The sequence below is a fragment of the Mauremys reevesii genome, linkage group 1 (assembly GCF_016161935.1).
Source record: "Mauremys reevesii isolate NIE-2019 linkage group 1, ASM1616193v1, whole genome shotgun sequence".
Lineage (NCBI taxonomy): Eukaryota > Metazoa > Chordata > Testudines > Geoemydidae > Mauremys > Mauremys reevesii.
Window position 1 is genome coordinate 133381689 of NC_052623.1, and position 22343 is coordinate 133404031.

General features: G+C 41.7%; 1 protein-coding gene across 1 annotated transcript; it reads right to left on the minus strand.

Moving 5' to 3' along the window:
• Window positions 1–1081: 1081 nt before the first annotated feature.
• On the minus strand, window positions 1082–15051 carry LOC120405868. Its single transcript, XM_039539774.1, has 2 exons — window positions 14937–15051; window positions 1082–1777 (listed from the first exon to the last, which is right to left on the minus strand). Exons 1-2 carry the CDS (start codon window positions 14994–14996, stop codon window positions 1082–1084), a joined length of 756 nt encoding a protein of 251 aa, XP_039395708.1. The 5' UTR covers window positions 14997–15051.
• Window positions 15052–22343: the final 7292 nt, after the last annotated feature.

Here is a 22343-nt window from a genome sequence, read left to right on the forward strand (position 1 = left end):
GAACTGGAAACATAGAAAAAGACATGTTATCTGCTAAAAAAGATCTTATAGTTTAAGAGGTTATCTATAAGTGGATGCCAGGGAAGGTCTAGTCAGCACTTTACCTGCACTGGTGCAATCTCCTAGCATAAATGTGCTGTCCCTATGTAAACTGTGGCCATGTCTACACTACAAAGTTAAGTCGATTTCATGTAAGTCAACATCGAACCTCCGATTTAAGCAAGACTGCTACTGGTCAATGAGGCATTAATTTGGAATGGGTCAATCTACTGTAGGATCCGTTGTGATCCAAGTTTGCCGGACCATCAACAGACTTCTGCTAAAAAGGGTAGTGACTCTGGGTAACATGTAGGACATAGTGCATGGTTCTGCTGTGATGGGGTTCCCTAACTGCGGTGGAGTGATACATGGAACACACATCCCTATCTTGGTACCAGACCCCCTTGCCAAGGAGTACATAAACCAAAAGGGGTACTTCTCAATAGTGTGGCAAGTGCTGGTGGATCACAGGGGCTGTTTCACCGACATCAACGTGGGATGGTCAGGAAAGCTGCATGACAGGCACATCTTTTGGAACACAGGTCTGTTCAGAAAGCTGCAAGCCAGGGACTTCCTTTTCAGACTGCAAAATAACCATTGGTGATGTTGAAATGCCAATCATGATTCTGGGAGACCCAGTTTACTCCTTGCTCCCAGGGCTCATGAAGCCATATGCAGGCAGCCTAGAGAACAGTGAGGACCAGTTCAACCATAGGCTGAGCAAGTGCAGAATGGCACTGGAATGTGCCTTTCAACATTTAAAAAGTCTCTGGTGCTGTTTGCTTACTAGGTTAGACCTCAGTGAAAGCAATATCCCCATTGTTATTACTGCTTGCTGAATGCTCCAAAATATCTGTGAAACAAAAGGAGAAAAGTTTCTGCCGGGGTGGGGGGTTGAGGCAGATTGCCTGCCAGCCAATTTTGAGTAGGCGAACACCAGGCAATAAAAAGAGCACGTTGAAGGGCTCTTTGTCTCCGTGAGGCTTTGTAAACCAGTTTCAGCAATGAGCCAGAGTAATGTGACCCTGATCTATGTTGTTCTTTACCAAACTGTCCCCTTCATTGCATATTCTCCCCTGTAAACTCCACCCCCACCAACCACTGTGAATAAGGAGCCTTTTCTCCTCAATCCGTTAAGTTTTATTATGCTCACAAACACACAAAGACAATAAAGAAAAGTAAGATAATGTGGAGCAAAAGGGCTGATAACACTGTGGGGGGGAAATAAGGAAAGCTTGCTTACAGATGCACTGCAATAACAATCAAAGGTGTGGGAATGGGCGCCTTCTGGTCCTTGTATCCTCCCCTGGTGTTGCGTGCAAGGGATACAGAACTTTCCCCCTCCTGCCGTCTGCCTCATAGGACATTTTGGGGAGAAGGATGTGGAACTTGGTGACGATGGCAGCATGTTCAGCATAGACTGCAGAGGGACTCTAGCATCCAGCTGCCTTTCTTGAACCTCCACTAGACGCCTCAATGTGTCTGATTGCTCCTTCATAATCCACAGCATCTCTTCCTGCATGGCACACTCTTGTTCCCTGCATGCTCTCCTGTCCTCCCTGTCCATGTCCAGGTTCTCAGACAGTGTAATTCTCCATGTTCTGAGCTCCATCTTGTCAACGCGTGCTTCCAAAAGTAACTTGTTGAACATGTCCTCCCAAGTCTTCTTTTTTCCACCTTCTAATCTGGGAAAGTCTCTGTCCCAATGTGGAGGATGTGCTGATAGAGCAGGTTTCAGCTGCAAGGAATGCAAAGCACAAGGGTCACATTGACATTGCATACATTGTTTCTGGTGCAAGATTTTTTTTTTAATTAAAAAACACCCCTCAATACACTTCACTGCAAGCCACAACATAATCACAACTGCTGGCTATGGAAATAATTGGTTTGCTGCTCCAGCCATGGTGAGTAAGACCATGAGACATGGGGAAGAAGTCTTCTGCTGCTGCTTTTGTGAAGATATCCTTGGGATCACTGGTTGGAATTTAAGACCCTTTCCCCTAGCAACCTGGATGGTGCTTGAGGACAGACACCAGTGTAAAGCCCCCCAAATAGTTTGTTTTTTACAAAAGGGGCACCAGGTTGGGGGAGACAAACAGGAACCCATTCCCACCCCCTCCTTTTTTTCAATGCTGCTTACAATACATTGTGATCCCTTCCAATCACAACCATGGCACTTTTGAGAAAGCATGTTTGTGTGACCCAGATTTCACCAAACAGGAGGCAGATTACTTGTTGAACTGTTTGCAATTTAAGGGCTAGCACTGAAAATGTACCCCATTTCCACTATGCGATATCACTTTCCTGAGGGTAACCGAGGCATCAAGGGAGCAGATGCTGCAAGCGTCTGCATACAGACCTGGTCCTTATGCTGAAATGCTGTGTGCTGCAATGATGCCAACAGGGTTAATACTGGAGTGGTACGGGAAAGTGTCCTACCATGGAAATAAGGCAGCCCTTCCCAGACACCTTCTTGAGGTTGCCCGGGGCTCTTGGGAGGTCTCCATGGAGCATTTTGGGGTAGTGGTGGTGTCACCACTGAGAATCATATGCAGCTCTTCATAAAAGTGGCATGTCTGTGGGGCAGAACCAGAATGACTGTTCACCTCCCTTATCTTCTGGTATTCTTGCCAAAGCTCCTTTATTTTCACGCAGCACTGCTGTGTGTCCAGGGTGTAGTCCTCCTCCCCCCATACCCTGCACAATTTTGGCACAGATGTCATTGTTTTTTCTGCTGGATCAGAGCTGTGCCTGCAAAGGCTCTTCTCCCCACACAGCAATAAGCTCCACTACCTCCTGGGTACTTCATGCTGGAGCGCATTTGCAGCCTTGAGTCTCCATGATCAGCTGTGCTGGAGAGCTCTCCATGCTGATCAAACAGGAAATGAAAATTCAAAAGTTCCCGGGGCTTTAATAGGGGAGTGGCTGTTTCCTGTTTACCTGGCTGATGTGCAGTGGAGTTGAAACTGCTCTCCAGAGCAGTCAGAGTGGAGTACTGTGGGACATCTCCTGGAGGCCAATTCACTTGAATTATGCAATGCATTGTCTTCACTATCCCCGTGTTGACCCCTGAATGTCAAATCAAGCTCTACACCTCTCGCAGATTTGGAGTACAGAAGTCGACTTTACAGGCCACTTAGGTCAGTGGAAGGGACTCAGTAGTGCAGACACATATATTATTAGATCGACTTAACACGGCTTATGTCAACCTAAGTTTGTAGTCTTTGTGGCACCTTTGTGCCACCCCAAAGACTCCTCGTTGTTTTTGCTGATACAGACTAACACGGCTACCCCTCTGAAACCTACGTTTGTAGTGTAGACCATGCCTGTGACTTGAGCCAGTTTGAAATGTGCTTTACACTGGTGCAGTGTGTGTACACTAGGGGTATGCACCAGTGCAGTTACATCAGCATAGCTACACTGGTAGCTGACAAAGGGTAAAATTTTCAAACTGCCTAAATGACTCAGGAGCCTGCAAGTTAATGGGACTTAGACTCCTATGTGCTTAAGTCACTTGTGAAAATTGGACTCGGGCTCTTAAGTCATTTAGGCATTTTAAAAATTTTTACCCAATGCCTAAAAAATGGATGAAACACAAGACAATTCAGGAAAGGGGTCATACAATGGGATTATTGGTGAGAAGAACACATAAAGGAGGAATCCTGATAAAAATGGATTTTAAAGAGGGATTTTATGAATAAGAAACAGAACAGATATGGAGACTGTACAAGATGAGGTACAACTTTTTTTTTCTTGGACTTGTTTTGTGTGTTTCTGTTTCTCTCACTCCCAATCCCCAAATTCAGCACCAGAGAGACAATTTCAAATGTGTAGTTTTTTTTCCTCTCTGATATAGATACATGGGCCTTTAGCACATCCAAATTCTCAACAAACACTGCTGTGCATATTTGCCTGGGAAAATATTTTCACTCCAGGCAAAGCTCTGGCAATAGTGAGAGTTGTGTGTTCATTTCCAAGGACAAAATTTGATACTTTGTCAACAGGTGTAAAAAGCCTACATACAATTTATGGCATAATAACTTTTATTATTAAATGGCAAATGTAAAGGTCTCCAAAGGGTAGGCATAATCTTTTGCAGCTCTTAATGAATAAAGAAGAGAGTAATGTATTGCTCTGGTAACTTCCATTAGCAACTGAGTTTACAGTTGACAATCATTAAATACATCTTTTGGAAGCTGAACAAATTTCTAATGTAGGATTTCAGCATTAATAATAAATTTATGGTGATCATAATTTACGGCTAATAATGTCTTCTCTTCTAGGTGAAAAACCTGACTTAAATTTTAAAATTCCAAGTATATTTGCAGCAATATTTAGACTCATCAGTAGCAATAATTTGCACCAAACCCATCATTACAGTAATGATTAACAACTTTGCCGCAGGGTAACTTATAAACATGGACCATTAACTACTGATTTTTAGTCTACAATTACTACTTAAATATTCATCACTGTCAACATAACAGTTATAATATATTTGAATTATCTCCACATTAATTTGTTTCACGAAAGGTGTATAACCAGAGATTCTATGATTTTTTGAGTCAGGCTGTCCTTTTGAGACCAAACTTTCCTCTGTTCTTGTTATATTATATTCTTGTGTATTTTTTTTCATCCTTTTCTATTTGCTCATCTTTGTTAGCTGGAGCACATTTTACTTTGTACTTTAGTTTTTGTGGTTCCGATTAAAGTGAGGGAGAAGGGGAAAGCGACCAACCAAGTGGAAAAAGACTGATTTTATTTATCAGATTTTTGTGTCACTCCCTCCTCTTCCCAACCTCCAATGTATCCTGTAACATGATGTGCTGGTTGCACTCAACAAGATCACTGAAACACAGTCTTCTTTCTTTCCCACTTTCAGATTTTCCTCACTGCCTCAAGCACAACTATTTGCAAACTCATCCCCGGCATAGTTGCACAACTCAGTTAGCATAACTAAGGTTCAAATAACAGTCCTTGAGAGCACTAGAAATTACATGCTAAACCCCCAGCATATTTTTTAACCAGCACTTCTTCTCCCCAAAATAGTTCTTTAACTGCCATTAGAAATAACATTTATGAATATTTAATCTATTAGCTAAGCTGAATAGACTATTTTATGGTCTTTTCTGCCTGTAGCACTACTTTCCAATAGTAAGTAAGGGTTAGACAGATGAATAATTAGTGCAGCATAATCTGATGTGGGGGATTAGTGCTGTGACCTGTAGGCAGCAGGAGATTCATTGGTACATGCACAGTCCTTTTAATTCCTTTTTCCAAGTTCTATAGAAACTGGAAATGCCTGCTGAAGTGTTATTTATATTCCTAGATGATGCTGGCCCAAAATCATATGAAGAGGTGCCTATATGCTGTAAATGGAAACTGCACATCATCATGTGCAACATCTCTTGCTTTGCATGGTTACTTTAGAGAATTGACATAAGAACATAAGAACGGCCGTACCGGTCAGACCAAAGGTCCATCTAGCCCAGTATCCTGTCTACCGACAGTGGCCAATGCCAGGTGCTCCAGAAGGAGTGAACCTAACAGGCAATGATCAAGTGATCTCTCTCCTGCCATCCCTCTCCATCCTCTGACAACAGAGGCTAGGGACACCATTCCTCACCCATCCTGGCTAATAGCCATTTATGGACTTAACCACCATGAATTTATCCAGTTCTCTTTTAAACGCTGTTATAGTCCTAGCCTTCACAACCTCCTCAGGTTGTGAGACCAAAAAAAAAAACCCCAAAAAACCGAAATCCTAATCTTATCAAGTACATGGTGGAAACAACTATTTGTCTGGACAAATAGCTTTCTTAGTAGTTTGGGCATTAATTACTTTGATACTTTAAGTGCAGTTTTACTCTGAGAAGTAGCTATGTAAAAATAGCTTCCTCTTACTTAACAGACCCTTTTTCGTATTCAGACTGATCTACTGACATAAGTGCTGTTATAAAATAATAATTGCTTTTTGCTCCTGTTAATGCTGTAAAGTGAATTGAATTCTATTCTATCTTTCGGATCATCAACAGAATAGTTTATGAAACTAATCAATAACTCCTTCATACTTCCTTGGACTACATACACTTTTCTTGTCCATGGTCATCAGGAGTTCCTTATACATCCGGAGGAGCAATTTAATACATACATTAATACACCACAAATTAATACATACATTTAATAGAATATACAAATAGAGATGTCTAGGAAGGAGGCAACAGAGGATGACCTGAACTCTGACACTTTAGTCTTCCTTTTACTGGACTCATAGATTCATATAATTTAAGGTCAGAAATGACCATTAGATCATCTGATCTCCAAAATATCACAGGCATGACACAGAGGATCCTTGGCAAAGGGTCCCTTGTTCTTCACAAACAACTCTTGTCTCATGTCTGACAAATTCACTACATGAAACACACATCTTGCAGGGTATTTATCCATAAGGGTTAATATGTAAGGCATCTATAGAAAGCTCATAATTTATCAAGACTCATAATCATCGCAAGATGGTTGCATGAGTAATATTTAAGAACATAAGAATGGCCATACGGGTCAGACCAATGGCCAATCTAGCCCAGTTTTCTTTTAGTGGCCAGTGCTAAATGCTTAAGAGGGAATGAACAGAACAGAGCAATTAGCGATCTAGCCCCTGTCATCCAATCCCAACTTCTGGCAGTTGGAAGTTTAGAGACACCCAGAGCATGGAGTTGCATCCCTGACCATTTTGGCTAATAGCCATTGATGGACCTATCCTCCATGAACTTATCGAATTCTTGTATGAACCAAGTCATATTTTTGACCATCACAACAACACCTGGCAACAAGCTCCACAGGTTGACTGTGCATTGTGTGAAGAAGTATTTCACCCATGAAAGCTCATGCTCCAAAATGTCTGTTAGTCTATAAGGTGCCACAGGATTCTTTGCTGCTTTTACAGATCCAGACTAACACAGCTACCCCTCTGATACTATTTCTTTTTGTTTGTTTTAAATCTGCTGCCTAGTAATTTCACTGGATTATCCCATATTCATCTGTTATGTGAAGGGATAAATAACACTTCCATATTCAGTTTCTCCATGCCATTCATGATTTTATACACCTCTATCATATCCCTCCTTAATAGTCTCTTTTCTAAGCTAACAGTCACAGTCTTTTAAATCTCTCCTTGTGTGGGAAGCTGTTGAGACCCGTAATTATTTTAGACTTCATTGCTGTAGCTTTCATTTTTTATTACAGTTTGATAACAGTGTGACTTCTGTTTTTAAAATGTGCGAAATCTCAGCAAAAACTGGTGGAGTGGGCTGTTAATCAACAGGAGGTGAGGTTTTGATACACGACAGCTATGTAACCTTCAGTGTCCTTTATAACCTACCGGCATGTTGGGGGACTTCAAATCTTCTTCAGACAAGTGTTATGACAAGCAAATATTTTGGTGTAGGAATGACTAATGTGATTTTTTCCCCCCAATCAAAAAAAGTTTAACTTTTCACCTAAACTCCATAATCTAGAAAAAAAATCAAACTGGTTGAAAATATACCTTTCAAAATTAAAAATATAAATTGTATTTATTCCATTTGCCCTTCAAAATTGCTTGTGTGTGTGTATAATGTTTTCACAAAATGAATATATTGCTATTTCAAAGGCATAAAGAATAGCTGAAAGAGCTTAATATGTAGTCTTAAAGGAGAAATCTGGTTGCTTCACACCCCTCCAGTGATGCAAACCAGCTATATTAAGCTTGTCTTAACTAGCTGCTTAAACTGAGTTTACAGCTGCTTTGCATTGTCAGAGTGATACACAGAAGCAGCTGCAATATACTGAAGAATCTACCCTTTATTGTTTACTTTCAAAATCTGTTTAGTAGCTCAACACTTAGAGAAGCCATGGTCTAGGCTCTAGGGGTAGGAGTAACACCTGGTAGTCAAGAAGTCCTAACTTCTAACTCTGGTTCTACCACTGACTCAGTTTGACCACACTCCTGTCCCTGTTCTTTTATTAGTTGTCCCCCGCAATTAGTGGGTTTCTGAGGCCCTGTGGTACCTCCCCTTAGGCTGGGGGGGGGTTCCGTTAGCATGGGGCGGGCTTCGCCCGCCCTGTTTCCCGGAAACCCAATAGGTACCACTGACTCATCTCCTAGCCTTAGACAAATAATAACACCATCTGTCCATGTCTCAGTATTTATATAAAGGGTGAAGAAATCATTGCCTACATCACAGGCTAGTGTGAAGATAAATTAGCTAATGTTTATAAAGGATGTTGACGTTTTAAAAGTACTGTAAACACAATTAGAGTTTTTATATCTGTGCCTCCCTCTGCAGGGGTGGAGGCAGCAAAGAAAATTATGGCACAACTGTTGCAATAAAATCCCAGTTTTTTAAATTTTTAGTTTTAATGGAGTTTAATCTAATATTAAAATGGTGGTGGTAGCAGCAAGGATAAATGCATTAGTGATCTGAACCAGGACAAGCTGATGTGTACCAGTTAATCAGCCTGCATTAAGGTGTTGTGGAGCATCACCTGTGCAACCATGCTCTTTCTAGGGCCAGTGCAGAAGGGTGGGAGACTGTTTGTGTATGTGATTTTTCTTTAGAAATGATCTATTCTTAATACATGTTGCAAGTATGCCAAGGTTGTTGAGTATTTACTGTAGATAGTGAATACATATAGCCACATTAAACCCTTAAATATGTGAATGAAACACCGCACATAAATGTACAGAAAAGCAATACTAATTTATCATTAAATTCATAATACTTCTGATCTGCTATCTACAGCACAGTTTAAATTCCATATTATCATTATTTATTTGATTATAGTATTTTTTCAGTTATGATCCTTTGCATAGGATTTCCAGTTAAACAGCTTGTATTTTCTGGCAGATACCAAAACAGATGTTAAATTTAAATGCACATGTCATGCATAGAGTTAAGTGATACAGATAAGCATTTTACATTAAATACATTTTGTTTCTTAGCACCTACAAAACAGGAACGTAAACCTGATATGGTAGCCTTGATATGTATGTTCTAGTAATTGTCACAGAATAAATTTTAATAAAATCTACTGTTGCAGAATATTCTGAAATGAAAGAAAGAGGATAAAACTAATCTCTTACATGTAATAAAAGGACTGTAGTGTATTAGATCTATGATACCATTAACAAATACAATACTTATCAGCCATCAAAACCCAACACACAGTTTTTTATTAAAAAAAGTGAACTGGCAAAGTTATTCACTAGTGTTTGGTTTTTTTTGTTTTTTGTTTTTCATTTTTTCCAAGAAATAAGGGAAGAACAGGAAAAAGATACAAACAAAAAAGTAAAGGAATTGGGAAGGAAAGGAAAAGAAGGGAGGGGAAGGAAAAGGAGAGTGACATCTTAATTTACACCTGCTAGGAATTAATCAAAGGTTTCTAAACAGTGATAATGGACACCTCCTTAAAAATTTCTTCCCTGGGCTGTTTTGGAACTACCCAGTCATCTTGAAAACTCTCAAACTCACAGACAGCTTGATTTTTCTAGAGCAGTACGTGAAGCCAAACACTCATTATTGCTTAGACGGAAGAGCAAACTGCCTCCAAGGATAGAAGCTTGACTTAGCTGACTTGGCAACTAAAGAATCGATATTGTTTGAGAGAAGAGGGATCTCAGAGAAACTTGAAAAGATTTGGTCTAACTTTTTAGAGTTATTCACTGTTTACTGAGAAGAAAGCATTGCCACTCTACAATCCTTGCATAGCACTGCTTACTAGAGATCTGCAAATAATTCACAAACATGATTCATCAAATAATGTACTCAATACTTTTTTGATAATTGTTTCAAATAAAATATTTTCAGAATATTTTATTTTTCATTCTTCACCCTGCTGTAGTTCCAAATGTGGTCAAATCAAAATGCACTTTAGACTGTAAATCAGGGGTCGGCAACCTTTCAGAAGTGTTGTGCCGAGGCTTCATTTATTCACTCTAATTTGAGGTTTCGCGTGCCAGTAATACATTTTAACGTTTTTAGGTCTCTTTCTATAAGTCTATATTATATAACTAAACTGTTGTTGTATGTAAAGTAAATAAGGTTTTTAAAATGTTTAATAAGCTTAATTTAAAAATAAATTAAAATGCAGAGCCCCCCAGACTGGTGACCTTAGTTGCCTACCCATGCTGTAAATCAATGTTAACGTGTGGATTTTTTCTTTTTTTTTTCCCACCTAGCTCTTTTATGGACATAAGCTGCAAAAATAGTATGCTATTGGTGCATGGGTCAGGTGTGTTGTGGGGCATAAAGTGAAGCTTGAATATTATCAAGCACCCAAGAAATGCCTCACCAGCCAACTAATGCACTCTGGAGTGTCTTACTGCTATTAAATAGTCCATTTTGCCTCCAAGTCAGTTTTGCAAAGCTGTTTTCAGTGTGAAAGCTAGTGCCTAGCAAAAGGTTATTTTGAAAACATTTAATGTATTTTTATTTTTTTTAACCCTGGCTCAGATTTCTGCTGTGGGGTAGGAGTGAGAAGCCATTGTACAGGTGATTACTGATTCTCTGCCCACTTGCAGCTGTGGTTAGAGCAGTTTGGTGGCTACTCTAACCTATGCCAACAACCAACCATACCCAAGGGACTGTACACCAGCTGAACACTGGCTGGATCCATAGCATTCTCCCTGTTTCCTGCCCCAAGCATAGCTGGGAAGGGATCAATGGCCCTTATCCATGAGCCCATACAAAGTAAGCTGCAAGATGTTCCAAGCCCCTTTGTGGGGAAAAGCAACAGTGGAGGCTTAGGGATTTCTATTTTGGCCTATCTAAATGGAAGTGTTGATTAAATACATATAACACAGATGTTTGCCAGGATTATTTCCTCCTGGTCAAAAGGACATGTTGACAATATAAATCTTGCTTTAATGCCTTTGGGAGTTGAGAGAAGTTGCGATCTCAGTTTTTGTGCAGCTGAACTGCTACACTTCAGGAAGTGAAGGAAATGCTCTTCTCAGATAGGTAGAGAGCAACTCCACTGAGATCAGTGGAGCTACTCCAGTTTTCATCAGTGGAACTGAAAGCAAAATCCAACCCATAAACTGTTTTATTGCTCTACCAACTTCCTACTTTTCTATTTTTTCCCCATTCCCTTAGAAAGGTCCCATATCAGCCTCTCTTTTTTGAGATATAGTATTGCTTTCCTGCACTTGACAGGATTAATGTTCCATATTGCTACTTTTAACAATGAATTATCTACTCCATCTTGTATAGTGAAAATGTGTACACAGCCCTGTTCCCTGAGGGTTTGGATTTATTTTCCGTTGTATTCTTTCTGTTAATAAATGCTCTAACATCATTCAAAGGGAATGACAATTCATATTTTTAATCCATACCCTCTATGTCTGAATAAACAACACTGTGGCTTGTATGCAAATAATAAAATTGAGAACAATGGAAAAAAGAAATTACTGTAACCCAGTTACAGTACATTGAGAGCAATCAGGGTACTAGGCTAGAAAAGGGCAAAATGGGCATAGAAAACAGCTGTATTCTGGCATGAGAAAGTACGAGGTGATCGAAGTCTCCAGGCAGTGCAAATGTAGGGTTGCTAGCTGAGTCTCATTAATCTCTCTGATAGTGGAAATCCTCTAATAACTAACTGAATGTGCCCTGCTCAAATGGAGGGAAACAGTTGGCCCAGGAAACACCACAAACTCAATCACACAGAGTTCCCCACAAATGCTCCTCTGAACGGTAGGGAAACTAGAGATTATGGAAGAGGCAGTGGGTTGTTGAATTGTTAGGAATCTGTGGTGCATAGAAGGTCTAACTGTGCTACAGAGTTTTCATCTAGGGCAGTGGTTCTCAAAGCCAGTCGGCTGCTAGTTCAGGGAAAGCCCCTGGCGGGCTGGGCCAGTTTATTTATCTGCCACGTCCGCGGGTTTGGCCGAACATGGCTCCCACTGGCCGGGGTTCACCGCTCCAGGCTAATGGAGGCTGTGGGAAGCGGCGTGGGCTGAGGGCTGTGCTGGCTGACCTTCCAATTCAAGCGGCAGACCAGCTTTGAGAACCACTGATCTAGGGCATCTTCCCCTTGCAACTTGACTTTCCCAAGATGGAGGGGACATTTTGGAGTGAGAGTTAGCAATGGCAGGGACACTATGAACTAGATTGTGATTTTATGTTCTGACCAGCGTAAGGGGGAACATGTGGCTACCCCAGGGGCAGTGCAGCAAAGAAGAAGATTGTGACTCTGAGGCACAATCTCCATCCTGGTTCCCCACTGTTCTAGGGAGGGAGTTGGCTGATGCATTTGGTTCTGCCTACCACAGGCTTTATCCATTTTTTCCCCCATGCTCATACCTTCTTCTTCACGTACACAGAGGGAGGAGGATGTAGTGGTTCTGCAGGAGTCTGCAATGCCACACAAGTAACTACCCTTAATATAGATAGCAGTGTGTGCAAGGGACCAACAGGATGCTTTACAAACCCTTACTCCCTTACATTGGTGGACAAGATGGGCACAAATCTGGCTGCTTTTGTTATTCAAATATTTTGAATTTTTATTTTAAACAAAAATAATAAAAAACCTTGAATATTGATAAAAAAGGAAGAATTTGACCAGCTCTAATTATTGTTTGTTGGGTTTTTTTATTGGTACCATTCAAAGGCCCAGATTGGGACCCCATTATGTTGGATATTTTACAAACAAGCCATAAAAGACAGTCCTTGCCCTGAAGAACTTGCAATCTGATCAGCATTTTGCTGTCTTAGTTAAGAGTTATGACAGTATTCAGTCATAAAACTTAAAAAAATAGACTAATAGATTAAGCTATTAGCTACTAGTAGTAATCACAATACATTAAAAACACTTAATAGAACAACAGAAATAAAGCCATTTGGGAGGCAAGGGATCAATTATTACTGAAAGCTACCAGGCTAGATGTCAAAGAAGATGTATGATATGTACATAATAGCAATTAACTTAATCTTTTGGAGAAAAACAGATTACTGAGGGAGTTGGTAGCATCCTATGGTCATACAATATTAAATATTATGTCTATAAAACAAATGTACCTACCTGTATAAAATATAACCATAATACCTATTTTAAACTATTTATAACTATAAGTATTTTGTGTGTTTTCTTTTTATAAAAATATAAATATGAAATTGTGAAGAAATCCTCTTATTATTATTCCACTAATGTAAACTAATTTATAAGAAATTGTTTAACGCGGGGATCAGCAACCTTTGGCACACAGCCCATCAGCGTAATCCGCTGGTGGGCCGCGAGATGTTTTGTTTACATTGACAGTCTGCAGACATGGCCACCCACAGCTCCCAGTGGCTGCGGTTTGCCATTCCTGGCCAATGGGAGCTGTGGGAAGCACTAAACTTCTGGGAAACCCAAGCCCTCGATCGACTAAAATGGAGAAGGACCTTTTGGCAAAGATCCCAGCATTTTGAGACCCTATGACGACCACAGGAAACGAAGAAATGGGAAAGGAGGAAAGAATGTGCAGTAGCCCAACTCCAATAATCCAGATCCACCTTTTCCACCAGGAAATGTCTGCCCCAACTGTGATAAAATCTGTGGATCCCGGATTGGTTTTATTGGCCACCTGCAGATCCACCAGTGATAACCAGCTATCACTTCATGGAGGATTATCATCTTCAAACTCCAAGAGATCACTGACTACCTTTTCTTAGGGCTTGTCTACTCTGGCACTTTACAGTGCTACAACTTTCTCGCTAACGGGTGTGAAAAAACACCACCCTGAGCGCTGCAAGTTTCAGCGCTGTAACTTGCCAGTATAAACAGTGCACCAGCACTGGGAGCTGCGCTCACAGTGCTGGTAACTACACCCAGTGATGAGCTGCCAAAAAATTAACAACTGGTTCCCTCCTCCTCACCCCATGGGGGGGTCGTGCCTCCTCCGGGGACTCCTGCCCCATCCAACCCCCTCCCATTCTTTGACACACACCCCCCCGCGATCCCTACCCCATCCAACCCCTCCTCTCATTCCTGATGGCCCCCTGGGACTCCTGCCCTATCCAACCACCCCTTCTCTCTGTCCCCGACTGCCCCTGGAAGTAGAACCCCTGCCCCTGACTGGCCCCCACAGCCCCATCCAACCTCTGATCCTTCCTGACTGCCCCCCGGGGACCCTTGCCCTCATTCAATCCCCCTGTTCCCTGCCCTCACACTGCCCTGACCCCTATCCACCCACCCCCACTCCCAAACTCCCCTGCCCTCTTCCATCACCCCCTCCCTGCTCCCTTACCACGCTGGAGGCCGGGCCAGGGGCGCTGGACCAGGCTGGGGCTGACTCAGAGCCGCTTGGCAGGGACCAGCACTGACCAGGCTGGGGCTGACTCAGAGCCGCTTGGCAGGGACCAGCACTGACCAGGCTGGGGCTGACCCGGAGCCAGGCTTAGCAAGGTAGGATGGGGAAGGGGAGTGAGGCGGGCTCCTGGGAGGTGCGTCGTGGCCCAGCCCAGTCCTGCTCCAGCCTAGCGCCCCAGGCCTCGCCCTGGCTCTGGGCTGAGTGGCTCTGGCCCCGGCCCAAGACCGGAGTTGCTCAGCCAGAGCCTAGGCCAGATCCTCTGGGCCGGGGCCAGCGCTGCTCAACCAGGCCCAGGGCGCTCGCGGCCGGAGCCACTCAGGGCCGGGACCAGAGGCGCTCGCGGCCAGAGCCGGAGCTAGGCCCGGGGCGCTAGGCTGGAGCAGGACTGGGGCCGGAGCCGGACTGGGCCGAGGCGCCGCGGCGAGCCGAGCTCGCCCGCCCCGAGCGCCCGCCGCGAGCGCTGCGCCTCCGGCCCCGGCCGGAGCCGGGGCATTCGGCAGGAGCAGGACTGAGGTAGGCCGCACCACCCCCTCCCTGGTCCCCTCCTGGCTTCCCCGCCCCAGCTTACCTTGCCAAGCTGCTTCTTGCTTCTGAGTCCTCCCCAGTCCCAAGCTTCCCGCGCTAACATCTGATTGGTGGCAAGCAGGGAAGGGGGAGGAGAAGGGCGGGGCAGAGCCTTCAGGGGAGGAGCCCAGGAAGCAGCGGTGAGCTGGGGCCGGGTGAGGGGCGGCCCTTTTAGAATCCGTTGTCCTGGAACAACCAGTTCTAAAAGGGTTTCTAAATTTAACAACCGGATCGCGCGAACCGGCTCCAGCTCACCACTGACTACACCCCTCGTGGAGGTGGTTTTTTTCCTCATGGAGGTGATTGTGCCGTGACTACACAAGCCACATTAAAGCGCTGCCATGGCAGTGCTTTAACATTGCCAGTGTAGACAAGCCCTTATACCATGCCATCCTGCTAGCTGCTTTTACTCCTATGCACGTGTAACCCACACACCTTCTGGATGTGTTCTGTCCCATCTAGTGCCACTGATTTTATTTATTTATATATATATATGAGACTGCTCTACAGCCCTAGCTAAGAGCAAGTTGGCTTTTAGCTCATGTAGGAGAGGCTCATGCTTTAAGTTCCAGAGGCCATAGGTTCGTTCCTGACTGCCAACGACCAGGATCTGTTGGTATTGCACACACAGATACGCTACTGTTTACATGTTAGTTACTCATTTTGTACAATTACTGAAAGCCAAATGGCTTCAAATTATGCTACTTAACTATTTTACTCACTTCCTCCTATTTTCTGACCAATTTACACTCACGAGCTCAACTCTTATCTCACAATAGTTTTATACTGGTGTAATTTTGACTTGTAGTGAGTGAACTCCAATTCAAGCAAAAGTAGAATTAGGCCCAATACCTAATTTACATCACTCATCAGAGTTATGTGGGAGTTGCATCTGCTTATAATAGATTTCTTCCAATATTTTTAAATAAAAGCAACCATTATCCTATTAAATTCAGCTACATTCAAAACACACACACATAAAAACCCACCTGATGTTTAGCAAATAGAAATGGAAAAACTACAGCAAGGATTATATTAATAATTTCAAGCCTTAAGAGTCTAACCAAAATGATGGACAACAGACTGTTAGTAAAGGTAAGCATGCACTCCCTGTACTGCAAGAGGATTCATTTTAGGTAAACTGGAGGGAAGGGAGTTAGGGGAGGAAAGTAGTATGAAGTAACTTTCTTCTTAAAGAAATAGAGTTCAAGGAATCCTCCTGACAGCTGTGAAGAGAAATAATAGGATATTTCCCATCAGATATGAGATTCATGTCTCAGCCAGACTCGGATACAATGGGTTTACATAGGTGTAACTAAGGGTAGAAATTAGTCCTCAATTTATTTATTTTTAATACCTTGTACAATTTTTTTCTACCCAGGACATCTTAAAATGCTATTAAACACTAACTAGAAATCCCCGTCATTTTCCCATGCCATGAGAAAAATATTGAGCACAGATCATCTGTTGTAATCATATGTCTTTAATTGAATGTATTCATTTGTTACATTATCAATTTAAAGTGAACTTATCACATTTACAAATAACTGTCAGCCAGGACTAAATTCATCCCAATTGATCCCAAGGTAGTTATACAAACCAGATCAGTAGTGGCCAGAAGACATTACTGTAGAATGGCAATTGGATGGTGTAAACAGGATTCCCCTTCAGCTCCTGGAAACCCTGGCTGGTAAACCATCTGGGTGAATTAAACAACACACTTAGTCAACCTCACTAAGTGTCTCTATTATTGTTTCTCCCTTATGCTCCACATACATCACCAATATAGCAACAGCTGGAAAAAGCCCCCTTTCCTGCTCCCGGGCTCAGCCTTTTATACTGCTTGCTGCCTTCTCCCAGCTATCCAGCTGCTGAGCGAATTACCTCCCCATGTTCTCTACAGTTACAAGTGATCCCTTCTACCCTTCCAAATCTGCTCAAACCACCTAACCATCTCCTATTCTAGCTATACCCAAGCAGCCTGGGTGGTGTAAGGGTATGTTTACACTGCAATAAAAGATCGTGGCCTGGCCACAACTGGCTTGGGTCAGCTGACTGGGTCTCAGGCTGCAAAGCAATAAAATATGGGCTTTGGACTTGGGCTGGAGGCTGGGCTCTCAGACCCTTCCCCCCCCCACACACACACATGGGGTCTCGTGACACTGAGCCAAAATGTTTACACTGCCATTTTATAGCCTTGCAGCCCAAGCCCCTTGCACCCTGGTCAGTTGACCTGGGCCCTGAGACTTGGTGCCACAGATTTTTGTCACAATGTAGACATACCCTAAGTGGAAAGCATGCTGGCTTCCACAAAGCTCTATTTACAGCTGCTAACAGCACCCTGTCAGATAGAATAAGTTTGGTTGTCTTTAGTCTAATTTCCCTTGAACAAATGTCCAGCTCACAAAAACACCTTCAGCATTAGCACTAATTGGTAGTCACAGCAGAAAGGCAAAGGAGTGAAAGTACATAGAAATGGAACTACCCTCTTTGCTTCGTTTTATCATGTTTACTGCAAAATCAGTAGACATAAACCATAGCCTCCCCAGGAGGGGATTGGGAGATTGGAGGAGTACTGTTGGGGAATCTTTCATTGCCATGGTACTTTACGTGGTAATTCTCCAGGGCTATTGAGCTAGCATCTTTCAGAGAAATAAAGTCACAAAAATATATGTTTTTAAACAGTCATTTAAGAGAGAGATGATACTCCATATGGATTCCAGTGTGATAGTAGGTGACAACTAGGAGTGTGTGATCTGAGGAGGCTCTATTTCCATATTGAAGCAGGTTCTATCAGGGTATTTGGGGGCTCGTTTCATGATGCAATCTATTTCTCTGGTGGAGTGTCCTTGTTTGATGAAGGTAGTTTTAAGCATAAGATGTATATCCTAGACTTTTGTGCTCGGATCATATTCTGTGGTAACTGAGTACCTGGCTGTAGCTAACCGATTTCTTCATGTGTTTGGGGTAGTTACTGTATCTGTAAAGATAAGTGTGGGGATCTGTGGGTTTCTTGTATATAGCTATCTATACGGTGTCCAGGAAGTTGATGCTAGTGTGGGAGTGTTCTAGAGAGTTTAATGGATCGGTGGTCGTTTTTGAAGTTCTGGTGGAAATCTGAGAGGGAGTGTAGTTTTGTCAGTCCAGAAGATAAAAATATCAGTGTATCCCAGATATCTTATTGGTTTCTTAGTGCATATGTCCAGAAATTTTTCCTCAAGGTGGTTAATGAAGAGACTGGCTTATTGAGAAGCCATCCTACTAACCATAGTGCTACCCATAGTTTGGACAAAGTGTTTGTTGTTGAATGTAAAATTGTTATAGGTGAGGATGAAATGGATGACTATGGATATGTGTTTGTATGGATAGCTGCATGTTGTCCATTGTCTTGTAGATATTTGAGGCAGGCAGCGATGCTGTTGTTGTGAGGGATATTGGTGTACAGGAAGGTGACATCCATGGCAGCAAGGATGGTGTTCTGAGGGAAACTGTTAATGTTGCAGAGTTTCTGGAGGAAGTCAGTTATTTCTATATTGTTGTTTCTTCACCTACTTGAATTAAATCATAGCTATATGTCACCTGGGTATGTCGCCATGACAACAGATAGCACAGCTAATGATTTTATTGAGATTCATAGGTAATATATCATAAAATATATTTGAATGCAGACTAATCTCTTTTCAGTCAAGGGGAAAAGTGTCCTCCCTCCCATATACACAAATAAATAGACTCACATATATTACATAATATCTTCTTATTTATATTAATCTGTATCTTATCTATAGAATACATAAAGGTGTAATACAAAGGTTTTATCCACATGAGTTTGGGATGGTCACTTTACTCACAGGTAATCAGGCCATGACTGTGTTGTCCAGGTCATCCGAAAAAGAGTGTTGATGATAAGCTTCATACTACAGTGCACCATCATATTGTGCATATATTACCTGTATTACAGAAAAGCTATTTTTAAATATTGTGTCTGTTTTATAGAAGCTGCTTCTGCCCCACTTTTTATGAGTTCAATTTAATTAAAATACCTCCCCAAATAGATTTTTAACATAACAAACAAAACAAAACAAAACAAAATTAGTGTCTGAGAAGCTTGGGAGAGTCCGATAACCTTTTTTGTCTAAAAGGAATTTCCTTCAGTCTCCCCCTTTGCAACATCCAATTGCTTATTTCCTAAGATGAAAGTATCTGGCTCACTCAACTCTTTCTCTAGCACTGTTGCCGGAGGACTTCCCATATACAATTAGATGTTTAAGGGTTTCTCATTTTAATTATTTTGCTAAACTTGAGTTAGAAGCAGTTTGCTTTGCCAACTTTCCATTTTTCTTCCAAGCACAGAGTACAAAAAGACTTCGCCTTTTTAGCAACATGTTAGCTGCTGGCCAAAGCTTCAATGATTTTTGCTGCTGAGGATTTTTGACATTACAAGTTAAAGGCACAGAAACTGTTAGCTCGGTGGATTACATGATATGGGATAAAGGTCTTTATAACTTGTGGGGGAACAAATCTTTTGGTACCTTCTGGTAAGGGTTTTCCCTGGTTCCTTTAATACCTCTTAATTAACCATTTTTACATTATTATTTAATTTAGTTTTTTGGGATTTTAGTTTGCTGAGATTTTAGTCTTCTGGGATTTTAACACCCTGTTTAGGTGGAAGTTGGACTTATACTTACAGCTGTACTTAGACAATCCTATTGCTTTTTATTTATGTATTTATTTATTTTCATTTGAACTATTACTCACCAACAAGCGTTAGTACATTATTTTAAACGTGTGATCATATGACGTATTAGACATATGACATATTAGATGTATGATTATACGCTACCAGTCAGGGTGATTGAAAATAGCCTGGCTATGGTGATGTTGCATTTGTACAAAAGTTCTTCCATGATCTTTTATGTTTGTATGTTATGTCTTTGGTTGACCACAGAATTCTTAGCTGACTACTTCACTTTCTTCAACTCCTACTTAAATGAACTCAAGTAAATTATACTAACTTTACTCTAAATCTCCACAAAAACACTAACACTACACACACACAAACATATATATAGGGACATCCCTCCTTAAATAATTGACTCCTTAACCAGTTCAACAATTACTTAAACAAGTCCCAAGAAAAACAGAGGGGAGGGGGGTTCTGCTCCCTCTCTCTTCCCTTGATGGCTAATGTATGATTAACTCATCGAGAGGTAATTATGCAGTCGGGACCTACTGAGCTGCAAGGGGGAAGCTGGTCAGAGACATATCTAGGCACAGCACAGAAGAGTTGAGGGGACTGATATTAAGGTAGCTCGAACCCTACAAGTTTTGAGTTACCGAGGCCTGTTGGTGGCAATTAAAACATACATTAATCAACTCCCTCGCCACCTCAAAGTGTGGGTCACCATGCACTGTGCTACTGCTATTTTAACAATTATTGATTACCCCAGAAGTCCCCCTTAACATGTGTATAAAAGATTCTTGCAAGATTCTAACCCCAGTAACTAGTCAATAATACGCAATAAGGAGTGTAACCAGGCTGATGTCCTGCACCACCCCACTTGCATCCTGCCCCTGGCATGCCTGATAGTCAAAAACTCAAATCCAGTGCAACTTTCTTTGATGTTTGTCTGTGTTACTGCTTTCCCTTCCTTGCTAAGAAAAGTGGACATAATAGACTAATGGCAAAGAACCAGAAAAGAGGAACAACAGCTGAGGGGGAAAAGAGGAAATCCCCTGTTGAGTTAAAGTGAGTGTTTCTGACAGGCACCAACTTCTGACTGAGAGGTTGCCTGGATTTTAATTTAGATTCTAATTTAGATTTTTTAAAGGTGAGTTACCTATTCCGGGTAGGGAGGTTACCCCTGTGTGCCCATCAGGGGTCCATTTGGGGTGCCATCTGTAGCTTGACCCAGAGCTGAGTATATACAATTGTAACTTGAGGATTAACAGGTTCTTGTCCCAAGATCAGGCCCAATTAGATTATTGTAAAATTATTATATAATTTGGGAACCCCAATGTGCACAGGTGCAACACTCACACTATAGGAACTCTTTATGTATGTGTGTGTGTATAATATATATACACAAATAAATGATTAATAATTTAGCAAAGTTATACACACACTTAAACTCAACAAGGCAGATAGAGATAATACAGAAAGTACATTTGGACAGCCATACTTGCACCCTGGAATGTTAACCATTATTTTTCTCATCACCGTCACTGTCTTCATCTTCCCCGATGGCCATTATTCTGGCTGCTCCCAAGGTCTACACCTCTCCTTGCTGCCCCTGGAATGTTACTTTTATAATAGGTTACTCTGATGTTACCACGTCCAATGCATATTCAATAGATGTCCTTATATGTATTTCCTCCCCTTAAGGTGTTTGTTTTCTATAGGTTAGTATATGTATGATGTTATCCTATTAGCATGCATGTCAATTTGTTGCCATGGTGCCTTTGCAGTTGGACATTCTGTCCAGAACCTTCCCGATGCTGGTGTTAGCTATGTTCTGTGGGTGGCTGATATCAGTATTCTGGACAAAATTTCCCCCTCTTGCATGCTACTTTCAGTTCCCTATAGCTTATGAGTTACTTAAATTTATCTATGCCAAAAGTTATAGGCCTCAAGCCTCACACGATCTACTAAAGTCAAATCTTACAGGATAAAAGCTTGTAGGTTCCTTGCATTACTACTAAGTATAAAAAGCAGAATAACAAAGCAATGAATATTATACAGGTAAGCCGGCCCACTGGGCTACACTGTGCCTTCTCTCCTGACAAATTAAGTTCCTGATCAAAGTGTCTGATGAATATTACAGGGAATAGGATAAAAAAGAGAGCAGAGCAACTGAGATTGGGAAGATAAATGAGAGGGGATATGAAGGAGTTTAATATTGTATTCTTCTACCCCTAACTATAAGGGATCTTGATTTTCCCCTCTCTCATAGGTGAGAGAGATCCATTCCTTTATTAAACAAACAAGTGCCCCTGGAAAAGTGTTTAGTTATTCCTCAAACTATGCCATTTCCTGGAGTCTAGGAAGAATATATTAAAGTTTAGAAAAATGTCATTATGGACTTCTAGGAAGGGCTGTACAGAGGACATTAAGAAACCTTTCACTAAGGACGTTGTGGCAAAGGTGCAATGTTCTCACACAATTCCCCCTCCTTCTTGGTTGGTGAGGTGAGAGCTCCTCTTTTAGCCTTCTATAACCTCTGAGTACAGGCCAATCTTGCCTTAAACAGAGGGGAAATCTTGCCTGTAAAGAACTGCAAATTTTGGCCCATACTCTCCCATGGGAGAATTTGTTCCTCTTGTTTTATCAGAATAGATTGGGGAAAATATTTAATAACCTGCAATATTTGTAAATAAATTGCTACATATCAATATGTTCTTGTTTTCAGATTCT